Raw genomic sequence first — 20150 nt, forward strand, 5'->3', positions numbered from 1 at the left:
GGAATGTCTCAACTTTTTAGCCTTGTTTTTATAATTAAGCTTTTCAATGATATGCTGCATGCCCATGAGCTAAATATTACCATTTTGTCCCATGAATGAAATTCCCAAAAGTCCCTGCAGCGATATTTCTCAAAATCAACAAGGCCAAGTATAATAACACCTGAAGAAAGTCAGATTCTGCACCTCCAGGTTGAAGCGACAGAAAAATGTGTCGCTAACAGGCTATAAACAATTGTGTCGATTACTCTACTTTGACTTGATCAGACAGAAAGTGACCTTTGAAGAGGCTAAATCAAACGGGATATCGTGATAGAGTTAAAGCAACAGCTAAGTGGTAGATTAAGTTAGATGTGATTGGTTTAAAAGTCATCATGCCCCATTCTTCTTCATCTTCAGAGGAGGAAATCACTTCTTTCCTGTTGTCTGGAGGGCTCAAACATCCACCTTCCCTTCACACTGATAGGATTCCTCTGTTTACATCTGTTTCCCATGGGAATCAAAGCAAATCCAAAGTTCAGAACAAACTTTAGTGTATCTCCCAGTTGTGTGAACAATATGTCCACCTCATTATCTTGATATATTGTGTTTACTATGGCCGCAATGCCATGCTCCACTTGTTGTATTAGGGGATGGATGCATATGTGGGAATCATGGCCATACAGCAGCAGCAAGGTTATGACATCACAAACTTCTTTCTGCAACCAAGAGGTTTTAGGACCATAATAAGAGAATGTTTTGTGAGAATTCCCAAGATGAGATTTCCTAAAGGCCATGCAAAGTGGCAAAAATGCTTTAGTTTGGTGAGAAGGCTGTGCACTCAGTGTGGGCCTGTTTGGGTTTGCCTGGTGTTTTGGTGAGGGGGGGTGTAGGGGGTGCACAGCCCATTGAGGTTAACTGCTGTCATTGTGCTTCCTGTTAGTGTGTCTAAAGGTGGGGTTAAGGTGTTGGATGGTCACTGGTTGTACTAGCTGTTTATCATAAACACTGCCTCGCCCAGAGAGGTCCATCTGCTTTGATTTTATTTAGTGATTCCCCCCAGGGGCCCTGTGCAGGAGCCAGAATAACAATACTTGAGCCCATCTGTTCATGTACAACCAGCTCCGGCTAAATTACCACGCGCTACGAGCGGCTGGCATATGCTGTGGCATAAAGCTACAAGAGGGCATTGTGTGCCAGCTGTTGTGTTGACAAATACTTATCAGGCACTTCTGAAGTCAGCTTGCTAAGCTGGTTTCAAGTTTGACTAAAAACTAAAAGGAAAAGGCGTGGAGCATAGTTCCTACGTGTATTATATATGCAGGAGCTATCAATTCATCACAGCGCCTGCCAAACTGGGTCACTACATAACATAATCTGCTCTTATAGGCCACACATGATAAGCCACCACTAAAGCCTACAATGCTCAAGAAGGCAGGCCAGAGCTGAGGATCCTTATCCTTGTGTAAGGACAACAAACTGGGATCATATTGTTGTAAGTTATGTTTACAAGTCAGTGGATAATCACTGTGTCTAAGCTCTGCACTGATGCTGTTCAGAATAAGCATGTACGACACACTAATCTTTCTAGCATTTCTAAAAACAAATTCAAAACAAACAAAGTGAGGTTAAATAAAGCTTATATGCAGAGCATCTTAGATTTTGGTTTCATATTTGATTAGTGAGAGGAAATTATTTAAATACGATTTATTTCCTGTGTCAGTTGTATTCTTTTTTACAAGTATTAATAAAATTAATTAAGCTAAAACATTGCAGGTAAATCGAGAACAAAATCACAGGTAATAATGTATGAATTATTTTATAGGCAACAGTGGCTCAAATGGTAGAGTCAAGAGGTTGGAAGTTTGAATCCCAGCTCCCGCCGAGAGATATGGTTTTACTCAGAAAGCTAAGCATTTTTGGATGTGCCTGGAGTTTAAAGAGGGGGTATTATGCTTTTTTCAGCCACATAGCACCAGTCTATAGGACACTACAATGATGACGAAACCTTCTGTTGGTCTGTCAATGCAGTAAATTAGAATAACTGCCTTGTATAAAATTGCTCTTTCAAAATGGCGTTAGCAAATGACTTGAAATAGGCCTCTGTCTCTTTAAGAACCTCTGACCCTTTCAGACACGCCCCCTCCACACGCTGTCTGTGGCATCACAACAACACTCCGCTCGTTGTCTCAAGTATTGAAACTACGATCGGTGCATTTTAATTTTTATTGTTGGAAAGGACCTACTGTTTATCACTTTGTGAACAATGGCCACACAGGATATTATTTGGAAACAAACCTTCCACACCGGACGCTTGGAAGGGGCTCTTGCCTGAAAAATAACTGCTGTTTGGAGGCTATCTCTTTGCATCTGCCATGCCCTATGGATCTCTAACTATACCCCCATGGACGACACCAGGGTCTGCAGGAGCCCATACGATTCAAAGACGGACATTATCTGTGCAAGTGGACAATGGTTTTTCGAGGTTACCCGTTAGCTTGTTATAATCGACTACAGCTCATTGTTGATGAAAAGTCTGTAATAAACCACAAATGTGTAAAGCCAGGCTCATTGTGTGATCATCGTAAAGGCTGCTTCGAGTAGTTGCCGGCTTTATTGACGTTATTTGTGCATAATATGCTGCCTGTTTTCAATGAATGTTGTGAAGGTGAAGGTTGTTAGCTTGTCGCGGCTAATAGTGCCTTAGCTCCGAGAGAAACCACTCGGCTACGACTCACTGTAGATGAAATGTGAGCAATAAACTACACAATCAACAAGCCAGGCTCCGTGTGTGATCATCATAAAGGCTGCTTCAAGCAGTTGCCTGTTTTAGTGACGTTTTCAATGCATAATATGCTTGTATTCAGTGAATTTTCCCGTTAGCTTGTCGCGGCTAGCTTGTTAGCTCCGGGAGAAAACCACTCGGCTATGACCCATTGTAGATGAAATGTGAGCAATAAACTTCCAAATCAACAAGCCTGGCTCCGTGTGTGATCATTGTTAAACGGTTCTTTATGTGTGTGGTGGTTTTATTGACTTTATTTGTGCATATTTCTCGTTTTCACGTGATGACTCGAGGTTTAGCTTAGCATTAGCTTTCTCCGGAGGCTCTGTGCATCATCAAGGCCCAGCGCAGAACCAGACACTGAAATAAGTGTTCTTGTCACCGGTTTGAATCCTGGGTGTTTCGGTAACAGAAACAATGATGTGTGTCTTTGTAAAAGTCTGCTGTGGCTCCGGTTCACAACACATGAAGCTAATCATCCATGATGACTCTGTTTACATCTTAGGGCTAGACACTGCGGGGAGGGGGTTCTGCTGAGGAGCAGTGGTTGGTTACTCGGCTGGTGACGAAAGGTCGGAGGCGTATCCTGGAGGTCGAGGGCGTTTCCTGAAGGAATCAGGCGTTTTATCCCTAAAATGGCTGCCATCAGAGTTTCTACAGATTACTCGAAAATACGTGAATGTGCCAAGGCAACACTTCAGGCATGGTTTTAATGAGGGAATGACTTAATAACATGATGTAAAGCTTGAAAAAGTCGATTTTGCATAATAGGCCCCCTTTAAACTTTGAGATCCACTGATTAAATAATTCCTTTGTTTCTGAAAGTTTTATGTGGAATTACTGGCCCAAACTTTAAAACTGAAAGAAAAGGGTGAATGTGTAGTCAAAAATGTTGTAATAAAAATGTAAAATCCCCCGGGACAGGCACAATGGTCCACCTACAAGATGGTCATGAGTGTGAGGGAAAAAACATTCTTGTCAATTGCCTTGAAAAGGGGCTTTATTTAGATAACATTTACAGGAACATAACATTAATTTCCACCTGTCACATGTCTGCACTGCACAGATGCCACAGAAAAGTTGAAATCTCTGAAAGAGAACTTTTGCTTCAGTCAGTCATTAGTCAGTGACTATCAACAGTGCAGTTCACACAGAAATCCTGTCTGATCCCTGGGTCAGAATAAACTGCTGCCGCACCGAAGAGGAGGCGCCCTGCTTTTAAAGGGACCCCAAATACTCCATGTATACTTCTTCTATCACTTGGGAAAAAAAGAATTTAAACATTTGCATCTTGTAATTTTGTCCTAATGTTTTGATCTGGGCAATAATTTATAAGCAGCAGGTGTTTGTGAAACTACATATACTAGGTTGAAGCATTAAGTTATTTTTGTTCTTTAAATACATGCAAATATATAGTTTATAGTCTCAAAAGTTACCACTCTTCATGTCCTTTTTACTTTTCACTGTGTCACCATAAACATTCAGTAGTTGCTATTAAGACAGCGTAAACTACAATAATTCACTTCAAAATACAGTTTAAGAGCAAAAGTGCGCCCAACCCAGTATCGACCCTGTTTCAACTTCTTTAAAAGGGAGACATGTTGGTGGTCAGATTATATTAAATAATATTTTCAATAATAGTAGCTACAAAAGTTTCCCCTTACAAGTAACTGTTTGCAAAGTTGTTGCTGTTGTTTTTTTCACTTGTGACAGGGGGATATCAACATGTGCTGTTGACTTAATTCAAAGACACCGAGTCCTTAAGAGACAGAAAGGCTTGGAAAAGACCAAATATAATTTAGTCAACACCACATAATGTCAGAGACGTACAAACAAGACACTGCATGTGAAATTTCACACAACACACTTAAAGAAACTGCCAGATTTTCCAGTCTTGTCATATGAATGCATGGAGGAGTGCTCACCCAGGCAGCTTTACAATAGGAGCCATTGTACAAGTCTCCCTTCATGCATTTATCTGGCATCTACTCTGCATCAGCAATGCAGGCCATTCTTCAGAGCTTAGGAGGAAAAGCAAATTTGTATTCTGTTAGACAAAACTCTTATGCTCCCCAACTAACAAACTAGCACTCGCTGTGACTCCTAATGGCATAGCGAAAAGCACAACTTAAATGTTTCCTGATAGGTCCACTTAAGAAAAGAGCGAAAGTGCAGCATTGGTTGAACCAAGAATGCAGTAAAACATGTTTTTTATAATGGCTACGACTGTTTCTGCTGAACATATAAGGGCATAAAATATGCAAATAGGTTCACAAAGAGCAGAATTTTCTGGCCCTAATGCAATGCACACTAGGTTGACATCTATTTTCACTGTTTGACCTGGATGTATGGATGCTACTGAAGATTTACAGAGGGTATATAGTATAGGTAGGCTGAATAGGAATATTTTCACTTGTGTTGGTTGAACTCCGTTTTCCTTGTGCACTGAACCCCAGTGTCTTTTCCATATATGAAGGAAATGTTTGTAAGGCTTCATTATCTTACAGGCCGTGAGAGCAGAAAGCTACATGGGACAACATGATGAACACAACACTTCAACTATTGCACAGTGCAGAGAGGCTTCCTCTTCTGTCTCACCTCATGAGTTGCAGTAGAGCAGTGGGGTGATGGAGGGTTGGTTGCCTTTATTAATTGCGTCTTACATTTGAGTTTGACTGGACACACTTTGCTGATGGGGAGCTGGGATGAGATGCCTCTACTTGTACAGGCTCATGGTGGGACTCTGGTACATGCACATGTAGGCATCACACAGAAGACGGCGCGCCTGGCCCTGAATGCTCTTGGGGTCTAGCGCATGCAGCTCCTCTGGACTCATTTTCAGGTAGGCTTCCACCTCTGGACATGGAGATACCTGGGGTATGTTAAAACCATTCTGTCCTCCTGCACACACATAAGCACACATGAGACATCAGAGTGTTGCAAACTACAAACATATTATTGAACTTTACCATAGAAACTACTGAACAAAACAACTATTTACACATTCATAAATACATAGTATGCTTAAGTTAATAATTAACATTAGTTTTAACATTAGTGTGTACAGGCAAATCATTGCTGAAATCACCATATTGTAAGGTACTAACCATCACGGTCTGCCATGCTGTCAAAGAAGAGCCACGCAGAGTCTGCATTCCCATATTTGACAAAGGCCACATAGTGACTGGTTTCAATACAAAGCACAGCAAAGAGCTCCATCCTCTGGCGGGGGAAGCTTCCCTGTCGGCCCATGCTCTCTTGCAGCTCCTTGGGGACAGAAAGTTTACCATGCCTATGTGCTTTTCTCTTTGGGTGGAGATGAACCTGAAAGCATACCCAATATAAATGCCAGCACCTTATTTTGGGCAATAATAGAAAGCCCAATATCACATTGAAACACAATGACTACAACATTGCTGTATTATTATTGTTACACTGTGCTTTAACTTGAACATGTGTATGTGCAATTCCTTGGGCTATGGTGCCACCAAATGGACATTGCTGATAGCTACTTATGGTCAAACTGCTGTTACATTGGTGCCCTCTACTGGTTACCTGTGTATTGCACTTCTCACAGAACTGTTTTATCTTGCCAGCCGTGATATCTCCATCCTCGTAGCAGTCACGGCACTCGTACAGAGCCAGGCCGCCACAGATTCGACATTCCCTTGGAGCTGGATAACAGAACAAATGACAGTGTGAAATGTGTAGCACTTGAAAACCCTAAAGGCTCACAGCTTTAAAGCAAGAAAGAGGGCTCCTTTATCTCAGCAGAGTTGCAGGGACAACTCACTGGAATTCCATTATCAAACGCCAAATGCACTTTGAGTCTCTATTGATCTACAAGAACACTCCAACACAGTGGGACCAAATAATGGGCACAACTCACTGTCTTCAAGTAGGTCTGTGATGTCCAACTCTAGCGAGGGGAAAATCTTGTTGAACATTTTGAAGTCCTTGCCAAAGCGGGGCATCTGGATGATAAGGCAGGAAGGAGCCTGAGGTGTGTAAACAGACAGACTCTTCACTAAATGACATTACATCAGCAGAGCTCAGTGCACTCAAGTCAAATACTAGAGTTTGAGGATGTTTTATAGTGTAGTAGAGTTCGGGATTGAATATTAAACATTTTATGTTAACAAACAATGTCCATTGAGTAAAATAAGTCAAACAATATTTCAGTAGAGAAAAGAGCCACTGGTTCACTACAGCAACACATGTTAGTGTCAGAATATGATTATGAACTCTAGCTTAAGTATTATACACTTTACAGTCTCCACAGGTTTAACATTACACACTGAAAAAAGAACATTGTGACAACAGTCCCGATCTCTAAGGCACGAGAATCAAAGCGGTAAAAAAAAGTAGTTTGTCGTTATTATTTGACACAACAGACAAGTAACCCTAACCCTGGAATGTTCCAGTTTCATTAAGTCATTACCTCAGCAAACTTGAGGTCACTGTTAATGAAAGACCACTCTAGAAGCTGCTGGATAGTTGGAACACCAACTTTATCCTTTTTGTCCATAAATATCTGATAAAAATAACAGTCTTGAACTTTTTGACCAGCTGACCTGTAAAGAAAAGAATTATATAAAATAATATATATACGTTACACTTCAGTTTCTTAGAATAATGCATGCTTTCAGTGACGCAACAAAGTGTGAAACGTCTTTAAATACTGAGAAAAGAGCTACAACAGTAACAGTATCATCACAACTACTTTACCTTAGTTTTAACAAAGGATCCACTCGAAGTATGTGATGAAATAGAATATTTAAAAACTCCTCTGGGTCTGGAATAGAAGATAAGTGAAAACACAACGTTTAAGTGAATGCTGAAACCATTAACAAATGTGTTTTTCCCCCCTTTTTTTCTTAAGATACAATATAATACCTTTCTCTTCTGATGTAAAACCTGATGCTGCCTCCACCTTCTCCAAGATCCTCCTTAGCTTCATAATTTTAGTGGCACACACATAACCATGTCTGCAGAGTAAGAACAAATAAAACATTTAAGTTACAGATAATGAAAAAGTAAAAAAAATAGAGTTACTGACATTCGAAGGGGGTTAACGATCTCTGTGCGTAGCAGCTCCTGAGTTTCTCTGTAATACTCCACATCAGTCTTTGAACGTGGTCTTAACAAAACCGTGTCCAAAACAGAGCTAAAGGCAAAAAGACTGCAAAGCCAGACAGCCCCAGACAAAAAGATAAGCATTAGTATATTTTGTGTGTGATTTCAAACAACTGTATTTCATTTGTAAACTAAGCATTGTTAGCAGTGCATGGCCGTAGTTTATCTCAATATGAAAACGTGACTTGTACAGAGACTATGACGTACTGACCAAAACAGAGTGGAGTCAAGGTAGCAGGAGTTATAGTGACCCTGTATGCCCTTTTTTTTCCCCACCATAACATCGAGACCGTCATTCTCTGTCCGGGGCGGAGTGTTTTCATGCACCACCTCACTGAGGTAACCCCCAAAAGCTGCAGACACAAAAGTGATTAAAAGCAGGAGCTGTGATTAAACAAACAAAAAAAGTCTATCACAACTTACCAATGGAGTTGCATCTCTCAATGGGATTGGAGGAATGGTGTAAGGAAGGGAACCGGGAGTCGGGCCGACAGCACTTGAGCTTTACAAACAGGGCTTTTTTTGGTGGGCAGGTAAAGTAACGAGTACCTTTGAAGGTTCCATCAGTGCAACCAGGACATTCCTCTTCCTGAACATACAAGATGCAAGAAATATACATAACATTATTAAGAATGAAAAAGAAAAGCATTTGTCCGACGGCTTGCCACTGTAGAGCTCACCAACTCCAATCCCGCCAGTGGCTCCAACAGGCCGGGGGGGAGTCCCACCCAGCGGATGACGCCACACAGAGGGGGATTCTCCTTCACTTCAACTAGAGAACCCACCTCCAGACCCGGCTGTCCATGGGGGGGTGAGGGAGGGCGAGGGGAGGATGGTGCAGCAGGGGACAAGGCTTCAGGCTGCTCCCCCATCACAGACTGGACGGACAGAGACAGAGGCCCATGGCTAATACTGTCATTGGGCCCAGTTTTTCGGTTCAAGCTAAAGGGCAGGGAGTGGAACTTGTTGTCGCTGGACAAGGAGGTCGAAGGTGGTGCTCTCGAAGGTGGGGAGGACTGGTTAAAGTCCGGAGGTGTTTCAGTCAGCGACTTTGCGGGGTCCTCTCCAACTGGACGAACACACACGGGACAAACATGAAGGAACTCATACTTTCAGATCAAACCAAATGTGTTGAACACTGAAGTGCCATGCCATGGTCCAGATCTTTCAATGACAATGAAAAGTGATGAAGAATCCCATGATCCCAACTACATAAACATTTAGAACCAATTGCACCATCAAATAATCAACTCAGTTTAGTGCTAATCTCAGTTCAGTAAGAAATCTTAAAATGACTTCAACAGTTTCATGAGTTTTACAGAGATGAGATTACCACTTCTCTGGGTTTTTACTCAGCACCTGTTTGGGGCAACCCAGCCTTTACAGCCAGTCAATGAAACATCCCATTTGTTTCAGTTGACAAGAAAGGCACGGTGTCTTGTTTTTAACCACTAGAGGTCAGACAAGAAGAGTTTAGATTAGGGGTTTTTTAGGTTATTTTGCTGGTAGTAAGCAGAACTGTATGTAGGTCATTGAAAGCGGTGCATCTTTGCAACAAGCCTAGTTTGCACATACTGTATATCATGATTTAAAAAAAAAAAAAAAAAAAAAAAGTCATTAGATCAGTTAAACACTGTGCCTTGTCCAGGGCCATTTGTATAATCTTTCTTTATTCTTAGATTTTCAGTGGGGGACTTACACTTCAAAAACTCTCTTGAAGTACTGCAAGACATTGACAAACTTTGAAGGAAATGTTGATGAGTTTAGATTGGGTAAACACGTAGGATGACTCACTGTTGACAATGTTTGAGCTTTAAAAACAAAAACAGTTACAGAGCAAATAAACATCAACACGATTTGATCAACACAAAAAAAAGAAAATAAAGTGAGCCCAATATACAGTATAATTTGACCTGACACCAGAAAAGGCTTTTACTAATGCATCGGTCACAAGATGTACCTACACGAACAACCATCTTTGTGCAGAGCCAATGCAGGAGAACGGAATAGCTGTCAACATTATTAAAAGCCTTCACAAAAACATAGAACACATGCACGTGATATTTCACACCAAATGGGATGAAGGACAAAACCAGTGGACAAGTCTCCATAACAAGCTACTGCAACCAACCACTCAGAGCTACTTTTCTGTTTTATGTTAATAGCTGGCCTTTATATTCTCTCTCTAGAGTTTACACCACCAGCTAAAGTCTATTTTTGTCACGTCAACACTACATTTCAAGCTTTGATAAATGCTAAGGCTGCATTTATTAGTGACTGTCATAGAACGACCTTACGATGTAGCAGGCATGCGCCACATTTATCATTTTCACGGAGTGCAGTGCAGTAACAGTCACCAACAACACAGGCCTGCTACATATTTGTGCGCGGCAGTAATACAGCTTGGGTCCATACTGTAAGTTCTCCTCTCTATGTGGAATGGTATACACAGGAGCTTGCCGGAAGATGACCAACATGCCAAGATCCCCATGTTTTACCTTCATCAATGTACCATGTGCTTTTGGATTTGGACTGGGCAGGGGGATCAACAGAGCTGCCATTTAAAGTATAGTAAAATTCAGACTTGCTTCTACTGCCACACTGGTGACCTAATCCTGTAAATCACACAAGTAAACCAACACACACAAAAAGACAAGCAAAGGCAAAAACACTCAGTGCTTTTGGCTCAAAGAGGGAAAAAGTCTGAATTTGGAGAAAGAAAATAACAATCAGTCCAGGCCAAAACACTTAATGCTTGCAGACTGGAATATATAATAACAAAAAACTAAAAGCAAGTATTTGAAGATTCATGAAAATATTTTTTTTGTTAGTTTTTTTTTTTTATGTACAACCTTTAAAAACTTAGAGTTGAGTTGACCGCAAAGATATACCTTTACTCTTTGGTTTGCTCTGGCCAGACTTGTCGTTGTTGGTGCCTCTGGGGGCAAAACTGTGCTTTGGAAGCCTTTGGTCCTGCATGGAATATTCTATAGAGAAAAGGTAAAATCTGACATCAGCTGGTCAAAGCATTGCAAATAATTTTGTTTCTCGTACATTTTTTCAAAAGAATCTTAATTTACTTTACTATTTCAGTGTAAATAATGGTGTATGCAGCAATTCCACGCAATTTCATGAAGCGACTCAGTATTGTACTGTGAAGAACACAGAGCCACAACTATTTGACTTGACTAACACAAACAAGTAAGCTGTCAACAACAGCCTCTTTGTTGTTGCTGCGTGCGAGACACACACTCGGAATGTTCAAGAAGAGCTCATAGCGTCACTATTTGAGAATCAAACTTCACAGCAAAAGACAATTGGGTGGTGCTCTAGTAGTATAGTCGACCACTCACCTGGCATTACGTCACAAATGGGAACTAGTCTTGTATGCTCCAAACTGGCAAAATTACATAGCAGCTTCCCATCAAACACACCATCCCAGTCGCCAATCGGATTGTCCTGAAAGCAGTGAACATATTGTGAGCTGGAAGTCTTCTTAGCCGTTTCTCCCTTCTGCCATGCTTTCTTTGGTATTGTTGTGGTGACTGAACCTGTTATGGCCTTATTACTACAGCACACTTATGTTTACTCCTCTGCTGCTGCAGCCCACTCCATCTAGAAACCATGCTATTTCCCAGATTCAGCGTGAAATCCAGGGTTCCAATGTGCGAGGCTACAGTCACTGGAGAGAGCAGGGCGAGGCTGAACGCAGAGTGAGCCAGAGCAGTGGGCTCTCCTCAGTTGCCTGTTGGCCCCTAGCCATGGGTCATACAGCGCAGTCTTTACCTCACTGCCCGCGTGACTGCCCTGCCTATGGTGGGTGGCTCTGATGCTCTGAGTGGGATGCTGCTGCACTCAAATTGTTGTTGTTGTTTTTTTTTTTAAGTTTCACTCTCTACGACTACAGTACGCTTCCCACCTGACAACAGTAGTCATAGATACTAGTCACTGTGAACCCCGGCAACAGTTAGTCAACAGAGCCCTCTGCCGTATCACACAAAGAATGGCCATTGGAAAATGTATGTCATGGGGAAACATCTAAATCAGAACAATCACATGACGGTGTATCCTGTGTGAACGTTTAATGTTGCAACACATTGGCTTCATTTGCTAAAAGCTAAGTAACCCTTTAATTTAGCGACTAACAGCCTCCATGACTATTAATATACATGTTTATATAGTGTACATTTTAGGCTTATCTGTAAAAGGTTCTTTTGTGGAGTGAAAAATGCTAAATAAAATCAAAACAGTAAGGAAGTTAGGAGGAGGACCATTTGTTTACAAGGTTTAGCTAAGGGAACAAACATATGTAATAAACACAACTTATCAGCATTTAATCACTAATAGAAGATACTCTTGTCAGCCACATCTCCAACCCATGCTAAAATGTACGTTTTTCTTTTACTGTTTACATTAATAAAGGTCGTGTTGTTCACAGGGGCTTACTCACCATGTCCACTCCTACATAGTATCCCAAACTCTCATTTCCCGGCAGCAGATCACAGAAAATGATGGTCCCTCTCTCTGGGCCTCCTCTGGTCTGCACCAGGACCCTGGAGTTTATCTCCAGGGGTGGAAGAGGGACATAGTCCTGATCATCATCTACCAGACTGACATGGTCCACGTCCAGCTCACCCAAACCATCTTCATCATCCTCCTCCCAAAGTTCAAGTTTGTCCAGGGCCACAAACACACCACACTCATCTTCACAGCGAAACAACTGTCGGCCTTGGTAGGAACCTTCTGTGAACCCCTGTCCTCTGCCTTCCTCCTACAGAAAGACCAGTTGAAATTAGGTACAACACTCTTTATCAGCAACAACAAAAGTACTGTCTAATTCAAAATAAAGCACAAAAATGTTGTTGTTTTTGTTGTTGTTGTTGTTGTTGTTGTTGTTGTTGTTGTAATAAACATGACCAGAATACAATGAAAAGCTTAGAATGACAACTAAATTTAAAGATAAAAATTAAGTGCAAATTCATTTCGATATGCTCAGAAAGGCATGTTGACTCAAGAAAAGTGTAGCCAATACATATTATTTTATATTCTTCATATGAATTAATCAAGGTTCTCACCAGCAGCTCCACTCCAAACCAGATTCCAGAAAGTGCCCTGTCCGGGAGCAGAGAGCCCTTAAAGCGGACCACACCAGGCAGAGGTTCATCCCCGGATCGCAGCTGGACTCGCACTTTAGAGCCACAGTCAATGTCACGCACACGATCAAGACGCGACTTATTGCAGAGAAGGCTGTAGCGCTCCTCACAGTTGGTGATGGGGAAGAGGAGTTCAGCTAGGTTTTCGTCAAGCTCAAGAACATCCCGTTCATCTAGGCCAAGTACCACATTGGTCTGGTCAAGTATGCGCAAGCTTTTCTTGCCCTTGCAGGGCGGCAATGTACGACCCAGGCTATTGCGTTCCTGGCACGCCTGGCCGAGACTACCACGAGGAATCCTCAAGTTCTTTTGGGGAGGCTTCTCGACGGCGCACTCTTTGACAACCATGTAGAAGCGCCAGTCCTCTCTGAAGCCACCACTGGGCTTCTCCTGGCTCCACAAGGCAGAGCTCATGGCTGCCTGCTAAGCAGTAGGCTGCACATCAAGACGAGCTTGTCCCGTGATCTGTTGAACAATGTATAAAATAATAAAGCAATCAGGTTGAATGGGAAAGACAGGTTGTCCATCATATTGGCTGAAACAAATTAACTACTAGCATTAACATCAGCAAGTTAATTCAATTATGATTGAAGTAACTATGATTAGGTTATAACCATGTCAGTGTACTTGCTTCTATGTGATTTTTATGAGGGCCATGAAAGAATAGTTAAACTGGTGTAATAATACTGTATTATGTGCAATGTGTGTAATACCGTAGATAAATTAATTATTTATAGCAAGTGCCTATACAGCTCACAGAGCAAAAAGAATTGGACTTCCCCTAATAGCACCTCAGCAAATCACATGCACAGGCCACAGACACTGCTGATCTGTTTTTTCAAAAGCTTGAAAACCAAAGACAATTTGAGAAAATACTTTCTTAATGAAATAACAAACTGGTGTTGGATTAGGTTTTCATGAACAGAAAGCATTAAGGTGTTACAACTGAAAACAAGATGCTTTTCTGTGAATGTTGTAAACATGTCAACATTATCCTATTCAGTAAATGCTGTCGTCGGAGCTGTCACCAGCGATGAGGACAGAAGTTGATACATCTATGGAAGACAGTGGCTACTGCTCCGCAAGCTAATATTCACCTAAAAAGCACTGAAGCCTTGTTTTAATAAAGATCCACGCGTACGCCTTACCTCAGACGCTGGGCTGTTTCGTTACACTGAACAAAAGGTTGCCATTCCAAGAGTCCATAGATTTAGGCTTTGGAAAACAGCCTGCAATGTTGTGACAATCGCTGATTAGCTAAATGGCTAGCTGATGTTAGCGTCCAATGCAGCGGAGGGTTTGAATGAACTAAACATCACGCTGAAGTTCGTCCAGTCATTTCAGAAGCTGTGAGGAAGAGGGCAGAGCAAGGCCGCTCTATTCAACATGATGACAGTCTTTAGAAAAGGCAATTCGCACCAGAAAGGAAAGACAAACAGTGCAATGTGCTGTAGCTATGACATGAATTATTTACAGTAGACGACCTCACAACAATGCTTAAAAGTATGCCGTCATCATAGTTCCCATCAGCCATTGGTCAGTTTCCTGTGGAAGACTCACTGATTGGATGAAAATAGTGTAGGGCCCACACAGTGGGGTTTTCCCATTGACAGCAGCCAGGGTTAGGTTGCAGTGCAGGAACCAGGGGAAATGTTTGAGCAGCACCTCCAGTTTAGGCCATTCACATAACTAAAGACACTATTATTATTATTATTGTGCTGTGCCGAATTGGAGCTTTCTATTCAATTTTTTTTTTTTTTTATTGAACATATATATATATATATATATATATATATATATATATATATACTGTCATATATATGTCATATATATACTGTCATCATTATGTACCTTTTAGTGAGATATAATATGTGTAGGCTTTTATTTTTTTATTTAAAAGAAATCAATTATCAAACATACAGTTGACAGTTGAATGCAATTACAAACCAGAGGTTAACCTCATGTTTATCGAGAGCAGCCTGGACCGATTTAAGGAATGTACCCAAACTATATGACATAAAAGTTCTGTAAACTTAAATACTGTAAATATACAGTTCCTAAAAATAAACAGGCGTCCCATCAGGCATGGAAGATCAGTCGGGGCTCCTGTTGTGCCATCTCCTCCTCGTCCTTCTTGCTGAGATTATTGTTTATTAACCTACAAAAAATATATATACTGGTAACCAAAATAAACGTATGTAAGCCAGAACAGGAATAACATGTTTAAATATAGCACATACAATACAGATTTCACGTTGATGTTTTGCTGTAATGCTTCAATAAGGTGCTCCACACCAGGGCGTGTTATGCAGTTGTCAGAAAGCCTTTGACAGAGCAAAGTGAAATGAGCATGATATTGTAAGAGCAGGTTCATGAAAATCTACTTCAATGTATCTACACAGGCCTACTTACCACAGCATCTCCAGTGATGTGCAATTCCTAATGACATTAGCAAGAGCACAGGCTCCAGCACTCCCAACATCATTGCCTACCAAGCTAGAACAGAATATATATCAATTTTGGGCAAAAGATTAAAAATACAATTATAAGCCACATTCCAAATGGTACCTGAGCCATATCAGGGATTTGCTGCTTTCTAAAGCACAAGCAAGAGCTTGTGTCCCTGCATCACCTACTTTATTTCCCCAAAGCCTGGTGATAGTAAATGTATGTCATGTAGTAAATCACACACACTTTGGAATCTAGGTACTGTATTTGTGTAAAATGGACTTCAGTACTGCACCCTAAATACTGTAGTGAACGATTCCATTTCAGGCCTTCTGCCAGTTGCTTTGCTCCCTCTGAGCTTATGTTATTGTTACCAAGCCTGAAAGAAAAACTTTACTTATGTAGCTATGCTAAATGATCCATCATTAGTTGTTGTGACTAACCTTAGAGCCAGGAAATTTTGCTTGGTTTTCAATAGCTCAGAAAAATGTCTCATGCTGGCATCAGTAAGTTTGTTGTTGAAAAGCCTGAAAATATGAAAATTAATACAATGTAACAGTCAAAGGGAAATACTCAAAGACTCACGCAATTTTCTGGAAATTCTCACAGTTCATTGCTTTTGCAACCACTTTGCAGATGCCCTCATCAGATATGTTATTGTGTCTGATTCTGCAAAGCAACCAAGAAGTGTGAATGCGTCGACTGTTTACTTCCTCTTTACATTGTTAATCATAAGCTAGAAAAGGCCAAGCTTTCTGAATACTTACTCCAGTGACTGAACGATGTGCAGACAGGGAAGAAGTTGCTCAATGCCCACATCTCCAAAATAGTTGTAGTCAAGCTGAAGACCTACTGGGTTCTTCAAATGCTGCAGGACATAGGCCAGGGCAGTGCACTCCACTGAGCCGATGTTGCAGTAAGTCAGTTTGAGGTGCTGGACATCCAGCTTGCTCATGGCAGTTTTAGCTACAGTGCTCTCCTGCATCTCATATATGCATTTGATGAGCCACACAAAACCTGGCATTGCATGCATACTTTTCTTTTCTCCTTGAACTGGTGGAGGAATAGATTTGAAATGTTCTTGCAGGGCTTTGGAGACACATTTGATCACCTGCTTGACTCTCTTCTTGATGATACCAATGGGGCAGCACTGGATCCATAAACACTGGTATCTTTGGGACAGCAACCCACTCAAAAACATAGCTGTAATTTGTAGGTTGTGGTGCTTTGCTTGAAGGGTGTCTTGGTCTAAGATTTGCTGCTGTGTAACCCCGCTGGGTAGACAAGCATAGAAACATGTGTTGCCACAAGGCACCATCTCTGTGTTCTGTGCTTTGAAGAGTCGAGATATGGTACACTGTTCAATGTTAGTTGACAAAACTACAAAAACAGCTGCAAAGAAACACTGTATAGTAACATGTAGAAACTCATATGTTTTATGAGGGTTTGAGGACATGCCTCTGCTTTGTATGAGAAAACCACTTTCAACATCCATCTCTGTAACCCCGCATTTGTTCAATTCTGTACGAGAGAAAACATACACAGAACAGTTCACTCCTTCAAAAGCAAGTTGTCCCAGATGTAAGACTGTAGTATGATGTTGCAGCATCCAACTGAATTCATCAGTGCTGTCAGCTGAGCTTTGACGGAGGAAGAAATGCTGCAGGATCATTAGGTAAACATGTGTAACTGTTCTTGCACTTTCCTCCTGGCCGTCTAGTAACTCCTTATGACACTGAGAGACAATCCAGCACAGCACCGGACTATGACACAGTCCGAGTAAAGCTCTGTTTGTTTTTAAAGACTGTATAACCTGTATAGCCACTGATGAATCATTGTGGTGTTTCCGCACAAAAGAATCAATGCCACTGGGGGAAAATCCTTTTACAATTACCTCTTTGCGCAGGTTCTTCTTCAGGGCAGGACTGACTGCTTCTGGTCGACTGCTCACTATTTTTCTCACTCCTTTCATTAAGGATCCTTGAAGTAAATTAAGCAAAAGTATGGGAACTGGTGCACATTTGGTCGGGCAGCAAACTGTCTGCTTTTCTGAAAAAGTCTCTTTGAGTTCATCCAGGCCATCAAAGGTAAAGAGGATGAGTTGTGGATTGTCTAAAATGAACTGAAAAATCTCATCTTTATCCCGGTCCGGCCAGCAGCAGTGATGAAACAATAAATCCATTAGAGACTGTTCCTGCTGCTCTGAATTTAACCTGCGACAACTGAATGGGAACAACAAGAGGAACTCTTCGAACACTGCACCTCGGGCCCAAAGCAGGTGCATCCTTTGGAGTAATATGCTCTTTCCACTGCCTGCACCTCCAGACAACAGCACTGTGTCAGCCTCTGTGTTCGTTGTTCCCACCTCACCAACAATGTCCTCCAAGGTCAGACACACACCAGCATCACTGAACTTCTTAGGCAGCTCCAACTGGCCCTCTGTGTAGATGTCATCCAAGTTCATGTGGCTACTTCCACCATACGTACCAACACATAATGACTGTGCGAGGATGGAACTGCGCAGCTTCTTCTGGTATCTAGAAAACTCTGAGAATAAAAACAAGCTCTGATCAGCAATTTATCTGCTTATGAATTGTTTATCATCTGATTAACTACACAGCCATTATTGAGTCCATCCTCACCTCCTCCATCACTGTGTGGTACCCCAGCGCTACAGACTATCAACTGCACCGCATTGTGTGTGCTGCTGAGAAGGTGATTGGCTGTGAGCTCCAATCTCTGAAGGACCTGTTCAACTCCGGGACCTGGAGGCGTGTGGGTCAGATCACAGCTGCCCCTTCTCACCCTGGACATGGACTATTCACCCCTCTCCCTTCAGGCAGGAGGCTACGGTCCATCCAGACCCATGCCTGCCGCCACATGAACCGTTTTTTCCCCTCCGCCATCAGACTCATGAATGATAAAAAGACCCAATAACTCTGTATCAGACTCATGAACATAATAACCTGTTCCAGCCATTTGCACTGCTCTGTTGCACTATGTGGTATGTACACACTTAGATCTGCTGCTAATACTTAATGCACCTGCACATCTGTGAAAACACTCACGCTGTTGTTCTATGTCAAATTGTCGTTGTCTTTTCCATAGTTTAAACTTCATCTTCTTACGCATACCTTAATAGTCTTAGAGTTTTAAATATATATATTTTTTCATAGTTTATTTATCTAAGTTATGTGTTGTATGTTTTGCATGATCGACCGAGAAAAATTCCTAGTTGTGAACCAGTTCAAAACCATTGCAATAAACGCAATTCTAATTGTAACTTTTGATAGTTTTGTTTTTTATAAGTCATTAGATTGAATTGTTAAAAGTCAGTAAGTCTCATTTGAAAGCTAAGACTTACAAATCTGATTTTCACATCGTACTTTTGATGTTTTTTCGACACTTTTTTTGTCACGTTTTTGTTGTGTTTTTGTTGCATTTTTGTTGCATATCAAATCAATTCATTTATCCCTTAATTTTGTACTGTTAATTTAGTTAATTTGAAAAAGGCGGGAGGATGCATTGCCCATGTGACCATATAACAGGCCAATTGAAAATGCTTTTTTTCCTAATTCCTATTGAATGAAACTTCCTTTATCTGAGAGCTATATAGTCTACCTTTGGGGAAGCTCATTTCACTTCCATTCTGAAGGGAACTGCTGCTCTGCCGTTGTTGAAAAAAGCGCCAAACAACTTCAGCTGCTGTCTCTCCTTTGGCCAGGACATGGTCAAGCAAAGTCCTCACCTGATAAAAAAAAATGCAAAAATGTTATCAATCAAGTATCCCTACTATATGTGAATAAAAATATGAAAAGATGCTAAGCACACGTGTTTAAAACTGTACCTGCTGAGTTGGTGTTAAGACGGGGCGTTTCACAGCTTCAACGTCAACTGATGTAAAATGTCCCAAAGTGTTCAGCTTATCCAACATTGCATCCACAGATTCTTTCAGTTCGTGCACCAGCCTGTCCCTTTGCGTCACCAAGGCGTGACAACTGGTATTATTGGCTCCCCCTTCTTTGATTGTTTCTGAACTCGCATAACGAGATTTTGGGAGGACCCGTTCGAGCGCTGTCAATAAACACACGCAGGTCTCCTCGCCTTTGGAATAAGCCAGGTCTAGTAGTTGTCTGGCGTTGGCGAAAAGTGGCCTCCCCTCTACATGTACATTATGGTAGTCCTCCAATGTGAAGAGCTCCTGTGAGCGCAGAATGTCCAGGACGCTTTCCAAACTTTCACTTGACCCGCTACTGCAGAGTCCATGCAATATATCTGGCCTTTGTCTCAACACGCGCTCTTGAGCCGTCATCATTACCACTGACTGCATACTGACAAGGCGTAAGGAAGTGGCAATTTCCACACAATCTCTGAGGAAAACAGTGTCCATGGTGTAAGACGTATCAAGCTAATGGCATAATTAGGCCTATTTGAAAGAATTACGCACAATTGCGCACACTGCCATAAACAATTCAAACTTACCATTCATAGTGTAAGAGTCAAAAGAGAAGGACGAGCTGTTCACTGGACTGGTCACTGGTTCCTCATTCTAACAAATATCAAATCTAAACACGGAACCAAGCACTATTGCAGGCTTCTTCAAATCCTAAAGTGGTTTATCTGGTTGAGTCGATTTGTTCAGTGTCATATTG

The 20150-nt window shown here is 41.5% G+C and overlaps 2 protein-coding genes across 4 annotated transcripts; both read right to left on the reverse strand.

Moving 5' to 3' along the window:
- Positions 1-3743: 3743 nt before the first annotated feature.
- On the reverse strand, positions 3744-14533 carry cyld (cylindromatosis (turban tumor syndrome)). 3 transcript variants are annotated; one of them, XM_079555960.1, is made up of 17 exons: positions 14199-14533; positions 12973-13515; positions 12348-12668; positions 11251-11356; positions 10789-10884; positions 10396-10512; positions 8578-8966; positions 8321-8486; positions 8109-8250; positions 7821-7943; positions 7658-7749; positions 7490-7556; positions 7203-7335; positions 6651-6759; positions 6317-6435; positions 5869-6085; positions 3744-5662 (listed from the first exon to the last, which is right to left on the reverse strand). In XM_079555960.1, exons 2-17 carry the CDS (start codon positions 13462-13464, stop codon positions 5478-5480), a joined length of 2874 nt encoding a protein of 957 aa, XP_079412086.1. In that variant the 5' UTR covers positions 13465-13515; positions 14199-14533; the 3' UTR covers positions 3744-5477. The 3 variants fall into 3 exon arrangements, with proteins under 3 accessions (XP_079412086.1, XP_079412087.1, XP_079412088.1); XM_079555961.1 differs by lacking the exon at positions 10396-10512; XM_079555962.1 differs by lacking the exons at positions 10396-10512; positions 10789-10884.
- A 484-nt stretch (positions 14534-15017) lies between these two features.
- On the reverse strand, positions 15018-19836 carry nod2 (nucleotide-binding oligomerization domain containing 2). Its single transcript, XM_079555218.1, has 10 exons — positions 19346-19836; positions 19120-19246; positions 16266-18045; positions 16084-16167; positions 15942-16025; positions 15794-15877; positions 15619-15702; positions 15463-15546; positions 15291-15374; positions 15018-15208 (listed from the first exon to the last, which is right to left on the reverse strand). The coding sequence occupies exons 1-10, from the start codon at positions 19826-19828 to the stop codon at positions 15130-15132; spliced, it is 2973 nt and encodes a 990-aa protein (XP_079411344.1). The 5' UTR covers positions 19829-19836; the 3' UTR covers positions 15018-15129.
- Between the last annotated feature and the right edge of the window lie 314 nt (positions 19837-20150).

This window comes from Gobius niger (genome assembly GCF_951799975.1).
Source record: "Gobius niger genome assembly, chromosome: 4".
In the NCBI taxonomy this organism is placed as follows: Eukaryota; Metazoa; Chordata; class Actinopteri; order Gobiiformes; family Gobiidae; genus Gobius; species Gobius niger.